This window comes from Labeo rohita, chromosome 7 (assembly GCF_022985175.1).
Source record: "Labeo rohita strain BAU-BD-2019 chromosome 7, IGBB_LRoh.1.0, whole genome shotgun sequence".
Taxonomy (NCBI): Eukaryota; Metazoa; Chordata; class Actinopteri; order Cypriniformes; family Cyprinidae; genus Labeo; species Labeo rohita.
In genome coordinates, this window is record NC_066875.1 from 42125949 (window position 1) to 42143866 (window position 17918).

The 17918-nt window shown below is 34.5% G+C and overlaps 1 protein-coding gene across 6 annotated transcripts in view; it reads left to right on the plus strand.

The window, feature by feature from the left end:
- Positions 1 to 1998: 1998 nt before the first annotated feature.
- Positions 1999 to 17918, plus strand: part of LOC127167991 (A-kinase anchor protein 13) — a 97295-nt gene continuing 81375 nt past the window's right edge. For 2 of the 6 annotated variants that reach the window (XM_051114436.1, XM_051114439.1), the window contains exons 1-2: positions 2000 to 2176; positions 13746 to 13789. In XM_051114436.1, the coding sequence (XP_050970393.1) occupies positions 13757 to 13789 (33 nt within the window). In that variant the 5' untranslated portion in view covers positions 2000 to 2176; positions 13746 to 13756. Of the gene's footprint in view, positions 2177 to 3673; positions 3821 to 13745; positions 13790 to 17918 lie in introns of those variants that run through there. The other 4 variants (XM_051114440.1, XM_051114442.1, XM_051114438.1 and 1 more) reach the window with 3 other exon arrangements.

Genomic DNA, 17918 nt, shown 5'->3' on the forward strand with positions numbered 1-17918 from the left:
TGTTGTTCCAGTGCAAGATATCTTGGATAAGTTTTTAAAAACTTTTTAAAAAACCCAAAAATATAAAATAAAATGGCAGCTGTGTCTTTGGATGTGTGAAAATTAATTTGTACTGTGTAAGAAAATATATTAAATGTAATATTATTAACTAAATAATTGTTTTCAAAATAAATCTAAAATATTTAGCTTTTATTGTCATTTTACTAAAATTGTTCAAATATGGAAATATTTATTTTAAAAGGTTTTTAAAAAAATGTTAAAAAATTCACAAAGTACATGAGATTAACTCTTATGTTTTCACAGATAAAAGTCCAATAAGTGACACACATATAAATAAATAAATTAATTAATCATAATAATAAAAAGGCAGGTGTTTTTTTTGGATGTGTGAAAATTAATTTATACTGTGTGAAAAAAAAAAATATTAAATGTAATATTACTAACTAAGTACTCAAAATAATTATAAAGTATTTAGATTTTATTGGCATTTTACTGAAATTGTTAAAATATGGAAATATTTATTTTTTTTAATTATTTTAAAAGTTTTTTTTAATGTTTTAAAATTCACAAATGAGTACATGATTAATCTTATTTTTCACTGAACAAAATCCAATAAGACGCAAATAAATAAATTAATAAATAATGAAAAAAAACTGTATATTGGATGTGTCTAAATTAAAATGATTAAACTATTAAATAAATAGTAAATGTAATATTAGTAATTATTATTATTATTATTGTTAAAAGTAATTGTTTTCAAAAATTAATACAAAGTATTCAGTTTTTTTGGCATTTTACTAAAATGGTTAAAATATGGAAATATTTATTTTTAATTATTTTAATAGTTTTTTTAATGTTTAATAATTCACATGGGATTAACTCTTAATTAACTCTAATATATATATATATATATATATATATATATATATATATATATAATAAGATTTGTAATGTTTATATATATTATAAGAGAAGTAGAAAAAATAGAATTTATATTGACTTCTGACCAGTCTTTGGAAAGGAAATTAAAATAATTACATTTAGTGATTGTAAACATAATAAAATAATTATGATAAATTTATTTTATTAATATCATAAGTAGTGCACACTTTAACTTTGACAGCCCAGTACCGAATGTATATATTTAGAAGCTATTTATTTTGTTAATATGATCATATGTTTCCCTTTTATGGCTTAAAATGTTGCTTACTGTCCTCAATTTGCCAAAAATAAATAAAAAAGTAAATAAAAAAATGCTCTCATGTCTAGACATCATGTTTTTGAAATGCAGTCTATTTACTTATCGCTAGGGGGCGGCACAACAAACTCTAAAACACCTGCTGATGACATATCTTATTGAAAATATTCAACTGTTAACATCCTCAAAGAAAAAAAAGGTAGATTAGAAGTGCATAAGGCAAAATAATCAATACAATGTTGTTAATTTACCGGTTTTAGAAACTAAATTCTTTAAATGTCTTTAGTAGAGACGCACAACAAAATAATGTTTCCTTTTATTCTCAAGCGAAATAATAAGATGGGCGTGGCTTAAACGTCCCGAAGGTTGTCTGTGATTAGCCAAGGTACGCTGGGTCTAAATAATAATTTTTATATTTTGACTATTTCCTGAGTATTTTCATTTCAGTGTAGAGCAACGTTTTTAGAGCCATTATTTAGGTGTAAATTATTATTCAACCCGATGTTGACGCAGCCAATGTCACGTGACACCTGATTATTTTCTCATCGCTGATGAAGATGGACCAATCACATTCGATTGTGATTACAGAATAAAGTGTTTTGTGTGATAATTTTAGAGAGATTACTGAAGCGCAGTACTGTTTGATAGTCAAATTCTATTCTTTATAAATAATAAACATAAATGATTACGCTTTTCAGCGTACAAACGTCTGTAGTAAAGAGAAAAACGACATAAGATTTCAATGCGTCTCAATAGTGGATTCGGGTTTCTGGGCCACCGCTTGGAAGACGCAAAAAAACTGATAGGAAAGTTTTTTGATCATCAACATTTGGCTCCCGCTGGTTAAAGATCACGGTTAATATATTTCCTCAAAGAGTATCATGAAACGTGGATTTCATCTGACTGGTTTCCAGTTTATTTGCATCTTCATGCGTCTTAAAGGCAAAATACGGCGGTAGAGACGTGTTCAGTTAAGAGGTAAGTGGTTCATTTCATGCCCACTTGGAGAAATATAGAGGATTGTGAATGCTTGACAGCTTTTGTTCAGTTATAACGTTACTTTCTGGATACACTCGGCATGTATTATAATGGACGCGCGTTTAACAAGGGAAACATCAAAACAGGTTTTATGTTTCTACACGTTTACTCTTAAGGCAGCTTATTAGTTGGAAATTTAATTTGACTATCGATTTCATCTTGTTAAAAAGCCAACAGGTGCACAGAACCTAGTATTTAATGAAAGTGTTTAAATAAATACTGTTTTATTCTTTAGCCTATGTCTTTAAAACCTAAAATTTTGAGATTTTTAAATAAAAGCCTTCAATGCAATACAAAAAAGTTTTAACTCTGTTTAAAAGCGTAGTGATATCTAATTTAACTGTACATTTAAACTTAGTTAATCTGAGAAATAATGCGGGGTTACATTTAGAGGTAAGTTTATTTATTTATTTGGCTCATGTAATGTAATATCATACGAAAATGAAATGCTGTAATTGAAATGTTAATTTTTTATTCAAATCAATCCACTAATGCGATTAGTTACGTTCTGGTGAGTTGCCCGGATGCGCGGCCATAATGGCTATAATCGGATGTAAACAACAGCATGAATTGTACAAATAATGTACTACTGAAAACGTGGTTCTGCTAATTAATGCTGTGTAAACCACAGAAAAAACGTGTGGAAGCTGCTAATTCACATGGAGAAGGACATAGTACGCAGGAAGGGGCGCAATATTTTTAGCTGAAGTTAATAGGTGGCAAAGATATGTACAAGCGGTGTTAATTAAGATATTAGCCTAATATTTCACTGACTGGAAACGATAAGAACAAACACAAATGTTGTCAAGATTCTTGCCCTGGAAATCCTGGTTTAGTTTGGCTAACCACAAATGCCTTTTGTTCCTCAGACAGTTTTTTTGCACTCTTCTCCTTGATTCGCTATAACTTTTGCCAGTCTGTAGTACTCCAAATGTTTTTCCTGGTCCAACCGATTAGTACGGCCCAGACATGACAATACCTGAGCATTCTAAGCAGCAATAATCAGCAAAATATGTGAGTTTTGTTTGTTTCATTGGCACCAATATAGCAGACTGATGACGTGTCGTGAAAACACACTACGGTAGTTTTCTGGTGGTTGTTGTTTTTAGTGTTTTTTCGGCAGGGTTTCCTCCTTCAGTTTTCACAATGTGAGGTTAGTAAGGCAATACGGGTAAGTGTTGACCCATAAATAGGGTAACCACTCCCTGGGAGTAAAACAGCAGGAGTAAACCGCAATAGCAGCTGGTTTTGAGAGCATCAGGTAGGAGAACATTAATCAGACAGGCATCAGGCGGCACAGCGAGCAGCAGTAGTGGCCTCTGTTGCTCAAGTGCTCTTGGAAACAGACACCTGAGCCACGGCCTCCTCGTCCTCCCCCACCCATGACATCACACGGCTCTTATCTGCTGCCAAACACAAAGCCGCATTTAGCTCACGGTAATCAGCGCTGTGACCTAACCTGCCATGCACTGGAGATGCATGAAGATTCAGGTGTGCTTTTTGCTATGTTTAATTCACATAATATGCTGAAATAATGGATCTATGAGCTCTGCTGGACTCAGCTTGGAGATCTTAAGATCTGAGGTAAGATGTCATCTGAGGATGTTTGAAATATATGGATTAAATACCTGTGGCATGAGTTCTGAGCCAATTAAAGGGCAAATTAAATGTGATTGGCAGTTTTAGAAACACTAGATTTCTTTTAAATCTAGTTTCAGTCGTTTAAAGTTGTTACATCATGCTGTCATATGTCACATGAAGTGCAAAGCGGTACCTACAGGAGTGAGCATGAGTAAACAACAAGCTGAACTAGTATATTATACCTTACCATTTAAAGGTTTGGGGTTGACAAGATTTTTTAATATTCACTATTAAAAAATAAAAAAATCTTTATTGGCTTTTATGGTTCCATGAAGAATCTGTGGAAACTCTTCTTTGCACAAAAGGTTCTTTATAGTAGAAGAGGCTTCTTTAGATGATTAAAATGTTGTTTACACCAAGTAAAAGGAACTGTTCTCTGGAAGGTTCTTTGCAGAACCCAAAATACTATTCTTGATGTCTGTGGTCATGGGTTTGTCTCTTACAGTATGTTAAAAACAAAGCTGTTGAAGACTGTAGGGCAGGTTCTTGAAAAGATATATGAATAATCTTATAAGAATCTCTTAAGGCTGGTTAATAATTGTTTTTGACTCAAATCATGTGCTGTGTAATGATTTTGTTTATCATATAATCGGCGCTACAAGGTCCCAAGGTTTAATTGTGTGAGGCTAAAACACTCTTTTGTGCATCAAGTTGTCCTAGAATTGAATAAAGCATTTCTCTGTAGTGTCTATTGCAAAATCTAGTATTTTGTTGTGTGAGATTGTACAATCTGGTGATCTATGTGGTAATAATTGTGAACGAATGTACTGTCAAGCAAAAAATTCAGACTTTCAAAATAAAGTTCAAAAGTTCAGTCCTTGCAGAATCTGGTATCATACAAAATGCATGTTATTTTTTATTTAGTACCGACCTGAATACATTATTTCACAGACGTTTACATATAGTCCATAAGAGAAAATAATAGTTGAATTTATAAAATTGTTCAAAAGTTTACATACACTTGATACTTAATACTGTGTTGTTACCTGAATGATCCACAGCTGTGTTTTTTTTTTTTTTAGTACAAGTGTTTGCCCTGTTTGCCCTGTCCCTCAGGTCCCACAAATTCTTTGGTTTTTCAGCATTTTTGTGTATTTGAACCCTTTCCAACAATGACTGTATGATTTTGAGATCCATTTTTTCACACTGAGGACAACTGAGGGACTCAAATGCAACTATTACAGAATGTTCAAATGCTCACTGATGCTCCAGAAAGAAACACAATGCATCAAGAGCTGGGGGTGAAAACATTTGGAGTTTGAAGATCAGGGTAAATTTAACTTGTTCTGTCTTCTGGGAAGCATGGAAATATCTTCTGTAGCTTCTGAAGGGCAGTAATAAATGAAAAAAAAAAAAGATATTTAGGCAGAATAAGAGAAATGTACACATCTTCATTCTTTTCAAAAGTTTCACCCCCTGGCTTTAATGCATTGTTTTTCTTTCTGGAGCATCAGTGAGCATTTGAACCTTCTGTAGTAGTTGCATATGAGTCCCTCAGTTGTCCTTGGTGTGAAAAGATGGTTCTCAAAATCATACAGTCATTGTTGGAAAGAGTTCAAAAACATAAAGATGCTGAAAAACCAAGGAATGTGTGGGACCTTTTCTAGAAGACCTTTTGCGGGATTTTTCTGAAGGATAGTGGGCAGTTTAACTGTTCAGGACAAGCAAGGGACTCATGAACCACTTTCACTAAAAATATATAAAAATATGTTTTAATATATTTTTAATAATATAATATATAATATATAAATTCAACTATTATTTTCTCTTGTTGACTAAATGTAAGCCTCTTTTATGTGAAATACCATTTCAGGTCACTACTAAATAAAATAAAAACATGCATTTTGTATGATCCTTCTTATTTTGGTAAAATAATTAAGATTTTGCCAGTTTTGCAAGGTGTATGTCAACTTTTGACCTCAACTGTACATACATCACACATACATACACATTTTTATGGCATGACTGCAAAAAAACCCATTTGGAACCATTATTTTTAAAAAGTGAAGGCGCCATTTATTTGATCAAAAATACAGCAAAATGAAATTAAATTGTGAAATATTATTGCAACTTAAAATAACTCTTATCCATTTTAATATATTTTAAAAGATAATTTATTTCTGTGATGCAAAGCTGAATTTTCAGCATCATTACTCCAGTCTTCAGTGTCACATATGAAATCATTCTAATATGCTAATAATTAAAAAAAAAAATTAATCTTTTTTTTAGCATTCTTTGATGAATAGAAAATAGAACAAGCATCATTTTTTGCAATAGAAATTTAATCCGTGCTTGCTGAATAAAAGTATACATTTCTTAAAAATAATCTTGTTGACCCCAGGCTTTTGAATATAGTGTTTGAGGAATAAAAGTGTTGCTTGTCTTGGCAGGTAGAGTTCTGATTAAACAGATGGTTTTCAGTGGGTATGTTGATAAAAATGCTGCGGTTTTCCAGCTGTAACACTTATCTCATGGTCTTGGATAAAACACTGGCCCTCCGCTTTGAACTGTCAATCATTGTTGCTATGGAAATTCAAACAAACCAACTAGTTAAACATCAAGCTCCGCCTACACACCTCTCAGTTATGACCCTCTCCCAAAACGCACACACACACACACACGAACACCCACTCTCTCAAGCATTACTAATGTGGCTCTCTGGAGAACTACATAGACTAAACAGTTACGAATTCACTATAGCTTTTCAACTGCATTTAATCAGGAACCACTTCAAAACGTGCATTGATCAAGGGTGGTTTTTTCAGGTCAGAGTAATAAAACAAGCTTTATGTCTCAAATGACATTTAATAACACTCTGTTTCCACACCCAGAATGACGATTTATAATTTTGCATTCATAATGGCTCAGGTTTATTTCTGACCTAATACTTAATTTCTTACACTAATGATATTTATGACAAATCTTATCATCATGTCAATGTTATTCTTTGTATTTTCCAGTTATATGTATTTAAACCAAACCTGTTTATACTGATCTTGCCAAGTCTTTTCTCACATGTAAAAACGAAGCAGGTTCAGTATTGTCACGATCAGGTGTCAGTGAAGCAAACCGGTATCAGATATCACTATTGAGTGTTGCTGTTCCATGTGTTTGAACACCGTCACACCACAACAAAAACAGTGGTATTTACCTGATGCGGTACAATTTACAATATAGTACGATCAAGCTTTTGCTCACGCAGCTGGCAAGCAACTGCATTGAACTTGGTCATATGGTGTATGTTTCATTGCGTCCTAGTCATTCTGAATAACACCTGAAACCAACAATAATACTGCCCTGCCCACATTTTAAACCTACTTGTCTGGCTATTCTTACTAGGAGTGGGTGGAATGGCAGTTTTTGATCTTTACTGAAACACATTTGGATAAATTTAGCATTACATCACTTGCTCACCAAAGGATCTTCTGCTTGAATGGGTGCCGTTAGAATGTCCAAACAGCTGATAAAAACAACACAGCAATTCACAAGTATTCCACACTACTCCAGTCCATCAGTTAACATCTTGTGAAGCAAAAAGCTGCATGTTTGTAAGAAACAAATTTGTCATTAAGATGTTTTAAACTTTAAATCGTCGAGTCCTCTATCCATAATATTGCATATTATATAATATGGATGGTTAAAACATCTTGATAAATGATGTGTTTCTTACAAGCATGCAGCTTTTCACTTCACAAGATGTTAATTGATGGACTGGAGTGGTGTGGATTATTAGGCCTGGGTATCGAGTAGAGGACGACCGATGTATCGGTTTTGCCGATTAATCTGCACTGATAGTTGATTGGCGGAACTACTGTTTATCTGCAAATATCCATGCCGATAGTTTTTCGGGGTTGGGTCCGTTGCTGGAGCGGCTGAAAATGTCATTATACAGCAAAGTCCCTGTCGTCTTTGTTATACAGCAGGAGAGCAGCTTCTATTGGCGGAAGTCACTGGCAGCATGTGCCGTTTGTTTAGACATGTGACACTGCACGCTGCACAGAGCGTGACACGTTAAAGGCGGATTTAAAACATCGACAATGAAATGGTGTGTACAGTATACTGTAGTGCATGTTTTCATGTCATTACTAAGCGTTGAATTTGTTGACCCGATGCTGCATTAGTGGAGAAAGGACAGCAGTATACTTTTGCCCGTTTGGTGATCACATAAATTTTTGTAGACCGCCGCTTGAATTGAACGCGACGCGTCCAGTGTTCATTTACAAAGTATGGTTCAGTAGGCTACTTTTTTTTTTTTTTTTAATAGTAGAGCACTATTTATTTTCCATTCAGTGTCCATTTTAAAAACTATCGGTTGATTAATCGGTATTGGCCAGTGTGGTCCAACCTAGTTATCGGTATCGGTAAAATCCAATATCAGCCGACCTCTAGTATCGTGTTCGATACTTTTTAGGGACCGACCGAAATGCCTTGACGCAGCAACAAACCGTCCTCGCACGGCGCATCTGCAAGAGCGATCCGTAAGCATACAAAACCGTCTGCTCTCTACAACTCTCTTGGTCCTGCGCAGAGCCGATATTGAATTAATACAATTTAACAGTTAAATAAACAAGAAGCTAATATTCAGTGACTTACATTGTCTGACTGTAGCACTATTGCCTGATTTTGCTCTATTTTATCATCAAAAATAGTTTGAAACAAGTCGCAACTGAGCTGCAGCACATCTCCATTCAAACACAGCGGTGTTTTGTTTATGAATGTGTCTTTAAATGAATCTAGTGAGTTAATGATTCAATTTCCCATTCATAAAGACAGTCACTTGCTTTTTTCCTGAATGAATCAGCTGTTTGAACAAATCAAATGAATGAATGATTCAGTAATGATTTCATTTTAAAAGTATCTTTTCAGTTATTTAAATCACTTAATATTTCTATATTAAAATTTTTAGATTTTACACATTAATCTCAACATGAATTTCCGAATTTGATTGCACTTATGCCACCTCTGAGCCTCATTAAACATATCAAAATACACCTACAAGCCACTTTTGTGTTCTTCTGTGCCACCTGTGTAGTACAAATTAATTTTGTTAATACTGATGTCATTTGATTGGTAACTTATGCTTATTCTACTTGTTCTTATCTAGCAGAGTCTCTGTATTGTTCTTTTTCATTATTTAAATGTATCATTGTTTTTTCCTGTTGCCCACAAACTTATCAGATCAGGCTTATGACTCATTTTTGGGTTGCAACCCACCAGCTGAGAATGACTGCCATATCATATCAGAAACCTCTAGGGTTTATAATCATTCATATGCATCTAACTATCCAGCTAGAATTCGATTTGGACTCATATGCATGTATATTGTGGTCTTTCGTATGAAATAGTGTGTGTGTGTGTGTGTGTGTATAATTACTCTGCTTTGTTTAAAAAAGACAGGCTTATTTGATATGGAAATACATTTTAATATAGAGTGAGCGTTCGTTATATCACTTGGGGGCAAAAAAGATTAAAAAGCAAAACAAAAGCAGCTGCTACTTCAGCAACATTTTAGACTTCCGCTAATTAAACCTTCACACCTGAGGCACTAATGCAGCCCTGATTATTTCTACACTACCAAGGCCAGTACCTGAACATGTTATTGCCTGTTTTAAACATTGACTTTGCTGTATTTTGCTGCACAAAATCCAGAGGAAATCACTGAGGTTTACCCAAACTCAGAGGTCCAACTGGGCCTCCATTTCGGAGTCTTGACACACGATAATTATCTCGTAATTCATACAAGCTGCCCTTAATATTAGGTCAGATTGAATTATTATAATTTGTCATTTTGCAGATGTAATTCAAAAAGGCCTTGAAGACATTAATTGCAGGGTCCTCATGGATCATCATGCGATGGAGTGTCTCGCTTGAGGGTGAAACATGCTGATTTTTTAGTAATGCTCTACTTGAGAGCTCAAACTTGAGATTTAACTTCAATGCAGTAGGTTTTGAAAGAATATTTTTGGAATTTATAAAATAATATTCTGTTTTAATATATTTTAAAATGTAATTTGTAATTTTCAGCATCATTACTCCAGTCTTCAGTGTCACATGATCCTTCAGAAATCATTCTAATGTGCTGATTTGCTGTTCAAGGAACATTTCTGATTATTATAAATAACAGCTCTGCTCTGTTCATAGAACTGTTTCTAAATGCCCGTGGTGGAGGGTAGACTCAGTTTGTCTCCAGCACTGCTTATTTCCTTCCGTCCTTATTGTTCATTACTCTGAATAAGCAGGTGTCAGACAGAGAGGTTTCCGTAACATTTCATCTAGGGGGAAATCTACATTTGATATTTGTTCTTGTCACATCAGACAAGTGTTTCAGTGCCTGTGTGCAATGAAACAACTTCCTTTTTTAAATTGTTGCGGGCATTGCTTTTTGTGCAATAGAACATTATGAAAGGAACCTAGAAGAGCCACACCTTAAGGTGGGACGCCATGGTTCTCCTTTGATGTACATGAACTCATGTATCGCTAAGTATTTGAGGTATAAGCTTATAGGTATATATCATCTTACAGCACGGGTTTATTGTAGTGAAATGTTAGACAGCTTAAAGGCAGTTTCACTGGTCGTTACTGCATTCAGGTTCAGCCAGGTGGTTCGCTCTCATTATGTATAGATAAGGATGCTGCATTAGACCTGCACAGCAAAAATCACTTAAATACTCCTAATCAGTGTTCTTGGGTCTCATTAACTAATAATTGTATAGATTACTCATATTCATACGCATTCTTCTCATGAAAAATCAGCCTTATTTTGCCATATACTTAATGTATATGTGACCCTAGACCACAAAACTAGTCATAATAGTCCATTTTTTGAAATTTAGATTTATACATCATCTTTCCATTGATGTATGGTTTGTTAGGATGGGACAATTTTTGGCCAAGATACAACTGCAAAAAAAAATTAAAAATTAAAATATTGAGAAGATCACCATTAAAGTTGTCCAAATATAATTCTTAGCAATGCATATTACTAATCAAAAATTAAGTTTTGATATATTTACGGTAGAAAATTTACAAAATATCTTAATGGAACATTCTTTACTTGATATTCTAATGATTTTTGTCTTAAAAGAAAAATCAGTAATTTTGACCCATACAATGTAGTGCAGCTTTTGACAACATTTTGCATAGTATTTTGTTGGAAAGGTTGATTTCCGCTGGAATTGGTTGTACTCCTCTTAATTGGTTTAGATCCTGTTGCCTTTAGTACAAGTCTTTTGTAAATTTGGGGTAAGTTTTCATTTTTATGGTGAAGACACCCAGCTCTGTATGTCTTCAAAGCCTACACTCTTAAAAATAAAAGTGCTTCACGATGCCATAGAAGAACCTTTTTGTCTAAATGGTTCCATAAAGAACCTTTAACATCCGAAGAACATTTCTGTCTGTGTAATTCAAAATATCGCCTTCTCTCGCCTAAGCAAAGAAATGTGTTCTTAAATGAAACAACTGAGCGCATTGGCAAATGATTTTTTTTTTTTTGTGCTGTGCTGATACATTTTTTTGTTTGAACATGCAGATATATTTTCTGTTGGAAAACGAGACATATGCTCAAAAAAAAAAAAGAGTGAAGATTGTGTGAAGAGGAAAGGTAGATCAAACTGAGTAGAGGAGAAGAGGATTAGGATGGATATTATTAGAGCTGTCTGTTTATCCTTTCACCTTTCACCCTAAATATAGCAGCTCTGTTTTAACCAATGCAAGAATGGATGGCCCACAGATTGCATGTAAAACTGTTTGATAATTAAAGAATTTGTTTGGTGTATGAAGCTGTGTAAAAACATTTCCAAAAAAAAAGGCATTTTGCCTTTTTTTTTTTTTTTTTTTTTTTTTAGGACAATTAAGATTTCTTTTCATTTATTGTGACATTATTTTCATGTAAATTAAGCACACTTACATGCCAAGTTATGACTAATGTAATGTATTTGGGGCCATTTGCTTAAACTTAGCCTCTGTGTTAAAGGAGAAGTTCATTTTTAGAATGAAAATTTCCAAATAATTTTACTCACCCCCATGTCATCCAAGACGTTCATGTCTTTCTTTCTTCAGTCAAAAAGAAATTAAGGTTTTTGAGGAAAACATTCAAGGATTTTTCTCCTTATAGGGGACTTCAGTGGTAACTAATGGGTTGAAGGTTCAAATTGCAGTTTCAGTGCAGCTTCAAAGGGCTCTACATGATCCCAGCCTAGGAATAAAGGACTTAATTTTCTAAGAAAAATGCATATTAATATACATTTTAACCACAAATGCTTGTCTTGCACTAGCTTGACCTCACACATTATGTAATCACGCACACCGTGACGTAGGCGGAAATACCGACACAGTGTTTAAAAATCAACCATGCAAAGAAATTCGGCGAAACGCATGCCGAAGCCGCGATCTACTCCGGTTGCCGCATCTCTTATGTGTGGTAAGAGATTTATTCATCATACAGTGTAGATAGCTTTACTTATAACATGAGTGTTTTTTTAAAATGCATAAACTTGCACTAGAATAGGCTAGGCTAATCAGTGATAATGTTCTTTGATAATGTTAGGCTGCTTTTAGCCTTATGCTGGAGCTGATTTTGGGCAATGAAAGTATGTAAATGATTAAATAAATTAGCATGATAATATCATGTATTGGTGATCTCACAGGCTCATATAGGACCCAACACTACTGTAGCGTATTATTTAGTCACCCTCCATGCATCCTAGGTTTATATGATTTCCTTCTTTCAGAAGAATGCAATCGGAGATGTATTAAAATAATCCTGGCACTCCCAAGCTTTAGAATAACATAGACAGGTGTTTCTCCTCACCAGTCCAAAACAAGTCCAATAATATGCATCCATCCGTAATAAAAAAAGTGCCTCACATGGCTCCGGGAGTTAATAAAGGCCTCCTGTAGCGAATCGATGTGTTTTTGTAGGAAAAATATCCACATTTAAAACACAAGAATCATTTTAATCTAGCTTGCGCTAACAGTTGTACACGGAACTTGCTGCTTTGACAAGGTCCGTGGCAGTACTGAAACACAGCCTAAGCTGTTCGCCAATCGCAACGCAGTAGGACAGCTAACACATTTTGTTTTTCGGAAGGCAGTCTTTATTAAACCCGGAACTAATCGAGCCTTAGGTGCCAGACTGGGTGAAATGTATTGTAATAATGTAAATTATGCTAAAAAATAATGCATTTTTCGAACCTCCTAGCATGAAAGCATGTTCTAGTACACCCCCAAAACAAAATCAAGACTTTATAAAAGAGGATGATAAGACCCCTTTAAGTACGAGTTCGACCAACTAGTTGTTAGTCAAGTGGTAATCAGGATTCAATTTATTAATCTTGATGTTTATGCCGCTGAATTAAAAAAAAATAATGGTGACTAACTTGTAAGACTAGTCTAAACCTTTTATGCATCTAGGCCCTGGATGTTTTTGTAATTCAGAATGTTCAGAATATAATGTTCTGTCTTTTCTGTTGATTTTTGGAGTGAAATATGACTAGGACATCATCTTGACATGTTTCGTGCGATTCACCCATGAACTTGTTGTTCCATTAGACATTTAAACGCATCACTTTTCTGCTAATTACAGGCCTGAGATCTAGCAGTGTATTTTAGCATGTCTTGCACTCACTCGAACTGAAGGTGTGAGTCACACTCATGAATATCTGTTAGGCCTGAAGTGCCATTTATCAAGCAGCTGTTGTATTGTCAGTAGAGGTGCTAATTTGAATTAGCTCCACATTTGCTGAGGCTATTTTCATGCTCAAACGTATCAAGTCATAAACCTTTTATAATTGGGCTGAAAACAGCAGCAGTATTCTGGTTGATTTGATTTGCATTGACAAAATATTGTTTTTTTTTTTTATCTTTTCAGTGTCCAGAGTCATGAAACTTAGTCCTTGTCAAGCCCCATTGTATGTAAGTATCAACCTTGCTTATTTTGCCTTCCTCTTTATTTGCTCAGTCAAATCTGTTACAGATGGAGATGCTGTTTTATTACATGCACACATAACTAGACAGAAGCATGTGTGTTTAAGTGAATTTCAAAGGAAATTAAGTGCTAGGCAGCTGCAATTGTCAATCACCCTAGAAAGTTTAAATGTTGTACAGTGTCTCCACTAGTGCTCAGCCAATTTGGCGCCCTATATAATATACATACAAAAATCAACTTATTTTAATATATACAAGTCAAAAGTTTATATACACCTTGCAGAATCTGCAAAATGTGAATTATTTTACCAAAATAAGAGGGATCTTACAAAATGCATGTTATTTTTTTATTTAGTACTGACCTGAATAAGATGTTTTTTGTTTGTTTTGTTTTTGTTTAGTGATAGTTGTTCATGAGTCCCTTGTTTGTCGTGAACAGTTAAACTGCCTGCTGTTCTTCAGAAAAATCCTTCAGGAATCACAAATTCTTTGGTTTTTCAGCATTTTTGTGTATTTTAACCCTTTCCAACAATGAATGTATGATTCTGAGATCCATCTTTTCACACTGAGAACAACTGAGGGACTCATATGCAACTATTACAGTAGTTTCAAACACTCACTGATGTGTCAGAAGGAAACACAATGCATTAAGAGCCAGAGGCAGAATGAAGATGTGTACGTTTTTCTTATCTTGCCTAAATATCATATTTTTTTTCCATTTAGTACTGCTCTTCGGAGGCTACAGGAGATACTTACATGTTTCTCAGAAGACAAAATAAGTTACATTTATCCTAATCTTCAAATTCAAAAAGTTTTCCCCCCGGCTCTTAATGCATCAGTGAACGTTTGAACCTTCTGTAATAGTTGTATATGAGTCCCTCAGTTGTCCTCAGTGTGAAAATATGGATCTCTAAATCATTCAGTCATTGCTGGAAAGGGTTCAAATATACATAAATGCTGAAAACCCAAATAATTTGTGGGACCTGAATGATTTTTTCTGAAGAACAGCGGGCAGTGTAACTGCTCAGGACAAACAAAGGACTTATGAACAACTATCACTAAACAAAACAAAACACAACAAAACACCACTGAGGATCATTCAGTATTAAGAATCAAGTCTATGTAAACTTTTGACGGGGTCATTTTAATAAATTCAGCAATTATTTTCTCTTTTGTACAATATATGTAAACGTCTTTTATGTAAAATATCGTATTCAGGTCAGTACTAAATAAAAATTAACATGCATTTTGTATGATTCATCCTATTTTGGTAAAATACTTAACATTTAGCAGATTCTGCAAGGTGTATGTAAACTTTTGACCTCAACTGTATTTTTTTGAAAACAACTGATAGAAATTAAAAGCAATTGTACATGTGATGATCAACCCAAAATAAAACATTTCTGGAAGTTCCAGGAGAATATTGTGCTCTCCTTACGAATTTCTCGCATCATCATGGTGTCAGGATGGTGGAGATGTTCAAACAAGCAGATCTATTAAAAATGGCTTACTTATAGTTGTCTCTGCACATAAAGCTGAAATAGAACCAAGTATTTTAACATCACACACATTGTCTGTAATAATATAATCAGAAACCAGTCCAAAAGCACGCTAGCTTCGCCAGTCCACTCAAAGTCAGCTGAAATGCCAGTAAAATTCTCTTTATTTATAACGGTGACCCTTGATTGAACGCTTCCTAGAGAATACGGCTAATTTAGATCCCGAAGGGGGATATGACTGTCAGCACCTTACAAGAACAGAAATTGAGTCGAGCTGCGGGAAGGATGTATGACCGGTATTGTATTACTATCACAAGAAGCCCATCTGACGTTCGGAGTACAGTCAACAAAGAGAAGGGTTTTTCCCTTCACTGCTGTGAAATCTGATGAGGGTTCAAAGACGCTTATCTTTGTGTTAATGTCTGTAATTAACTGCTGAAACGATATTAGATTATCCAAAGGACTGAGATAAATGGATACAATGGTGATAGTGATAGAGGATGGATTAGGATGGTTTTGAGCACAGAAGTATGTGTGACACCCCTTATTGTGTCTTTATTCCCATAGACATCTTTCCTCTCCTGAAATAATTTCAGGAGTCAGTATGCAGCTCAGATTTCTTAAATTCTGTCTGATTGTCAATCGTACCATAGTACAGCCTCCATCGAAACTCAGATATACTTTCTATTGCTTTAAAGTGGTCATCGGATGCCCTTTTTCCACAAATTGATGTGATTCTTTAGGGTCTTAATGAAAAGTCTCTAATATACTTTGATTAAAAATTCTCAATGGTTTTGTAAAACAACACCCTTTTTACCTTGTCAAAATCAGCTCTGCAAAAATCATCTCACTCTATGGGGTTGTTCCTTTAAATGCAGATGAGCTCTGCTCACCCCGCCCCTCTTTTCTCTCTGTGGAGTGACGAGCCTGTTTACTTTAGCCGCATTTAGCTGCTAAACTTGCTAACTAGCACATTATTAGGAAAGGTGTTCGCAAAGATTCATAAAAAAAACCCTTATACACACTTCTGCTGTAAGTGAAGCTGGATCACGAATGATTCGCGCAAACTTAGACAGATATATGTAGATCAGGAGGCGCATTCCATTCACAAACAGTGTAATCCACTGCATCTTCAGCGGCTCAGATGTCGGGAGTAAATGACGACCACTATGTTCATTATTACATCCAGCAACGCAACACCTCAATCACTCAATTCTTGTCTAACTTATATCCCTGCTCCGGCATCAAAACATGGAGGTTGGACTGTTACAACTGATCTGAGGTAGAACGCTCAAGTCAATCAACTATCGTGGGAGCGGCTTCTGTTGGTGTGATGCCACAGTGAAAGGCATCTGAGAATGGCTCGATTTGAAAAAGGGGATATTATTTTTACAGATTAATTAAAAACCACTGCATGGATTTTTATCATTATAGGGTGGATTTGTACATACACTGCCAACACACATTAACGTTCAAACAACATGAAAAAGTGAACTTAGCATCCGATGACCCCTTTAAGATCGGCACATTAATTTCTATATTCTTTACTCATGAAAAACTCTTACAGTGATGGTTTAAAATAAGGGTTTATTTCTTTCTTAATATGTCTTATGGCTGCCAAAGCTGCATTTATTTGTTCAAAAAATACAGTAAAATCAGTAATATTATGAAATATTATTACAATTTAAAATGACTGTTTTGTAGTTGAATATATTGTAAAATTCAATTTATTTCTGTGATGCAAAGCTGAATTTTCAGCTCTATACTCAAGTCTTCATTGTCACATGATCCTTTAGAAATCATGCTAATAGGCTGAATTTTTTTTTTTTTTTTTTCTCAAGAAACATTTCATATTATCATTTATGTTGAAAACCAATTTTTCAGTGTTCTTTGACAAAAAGGAAGTTCAAGAGAACAACGTTTATTCAAAAATAGAGAACGTTTCGCAACATTATAAATCTTTTTCTGTCAGTGCATTATAAATCTTTTGGTCAGTGCATGCTTGAATTGAAACATAGAAGGATGCATAGAATTGTGCTTTTTCTCATTATGCCATGTAATGTTTTGATGTACTATTATCCTGTAAATGAAAAATGCATTTTGATTCTAATTCGAACCTTTATTTTTAAGAATGCATGACTAATATGTGATAAAGTCACTGTATAAATTCATAACGGCTTCTGCTGTGGTGGTTCCTTCGGCTGCTGAGTAAAACAGTGAGCGTGTTGTTTGAACATTAATTCTATAGGTGTTTTTTTCCTGTTTGTAAATTTGAGAAAGTATGACGAGAGGAGGGAAGTGTCTCATGTAGAACATCAGGGCGTGTGCTGTTGAATTCAGACTCCTATCTGTGCTAATCTGTGCAGACCAACACCAGTGTGATATCCTGTTGTAACCACAACTTCAGTTATTTTTTCATTGCGTTTGACTTTTTGAGTTCTTGGGTTAAAAATGTATGAAAGGTTCCACTTTGAAGCAAGGAAAGTAAGCTTTTTGCAAACCTTTCACATTCATCAAGTGCTTACATCTAATAAATCATGTAGAAATTATTTATAAACTGTAGTTTAATGAACAAGCTTGCTGACAATGCAGAGTATGGACACAGCATTCAGTAACAG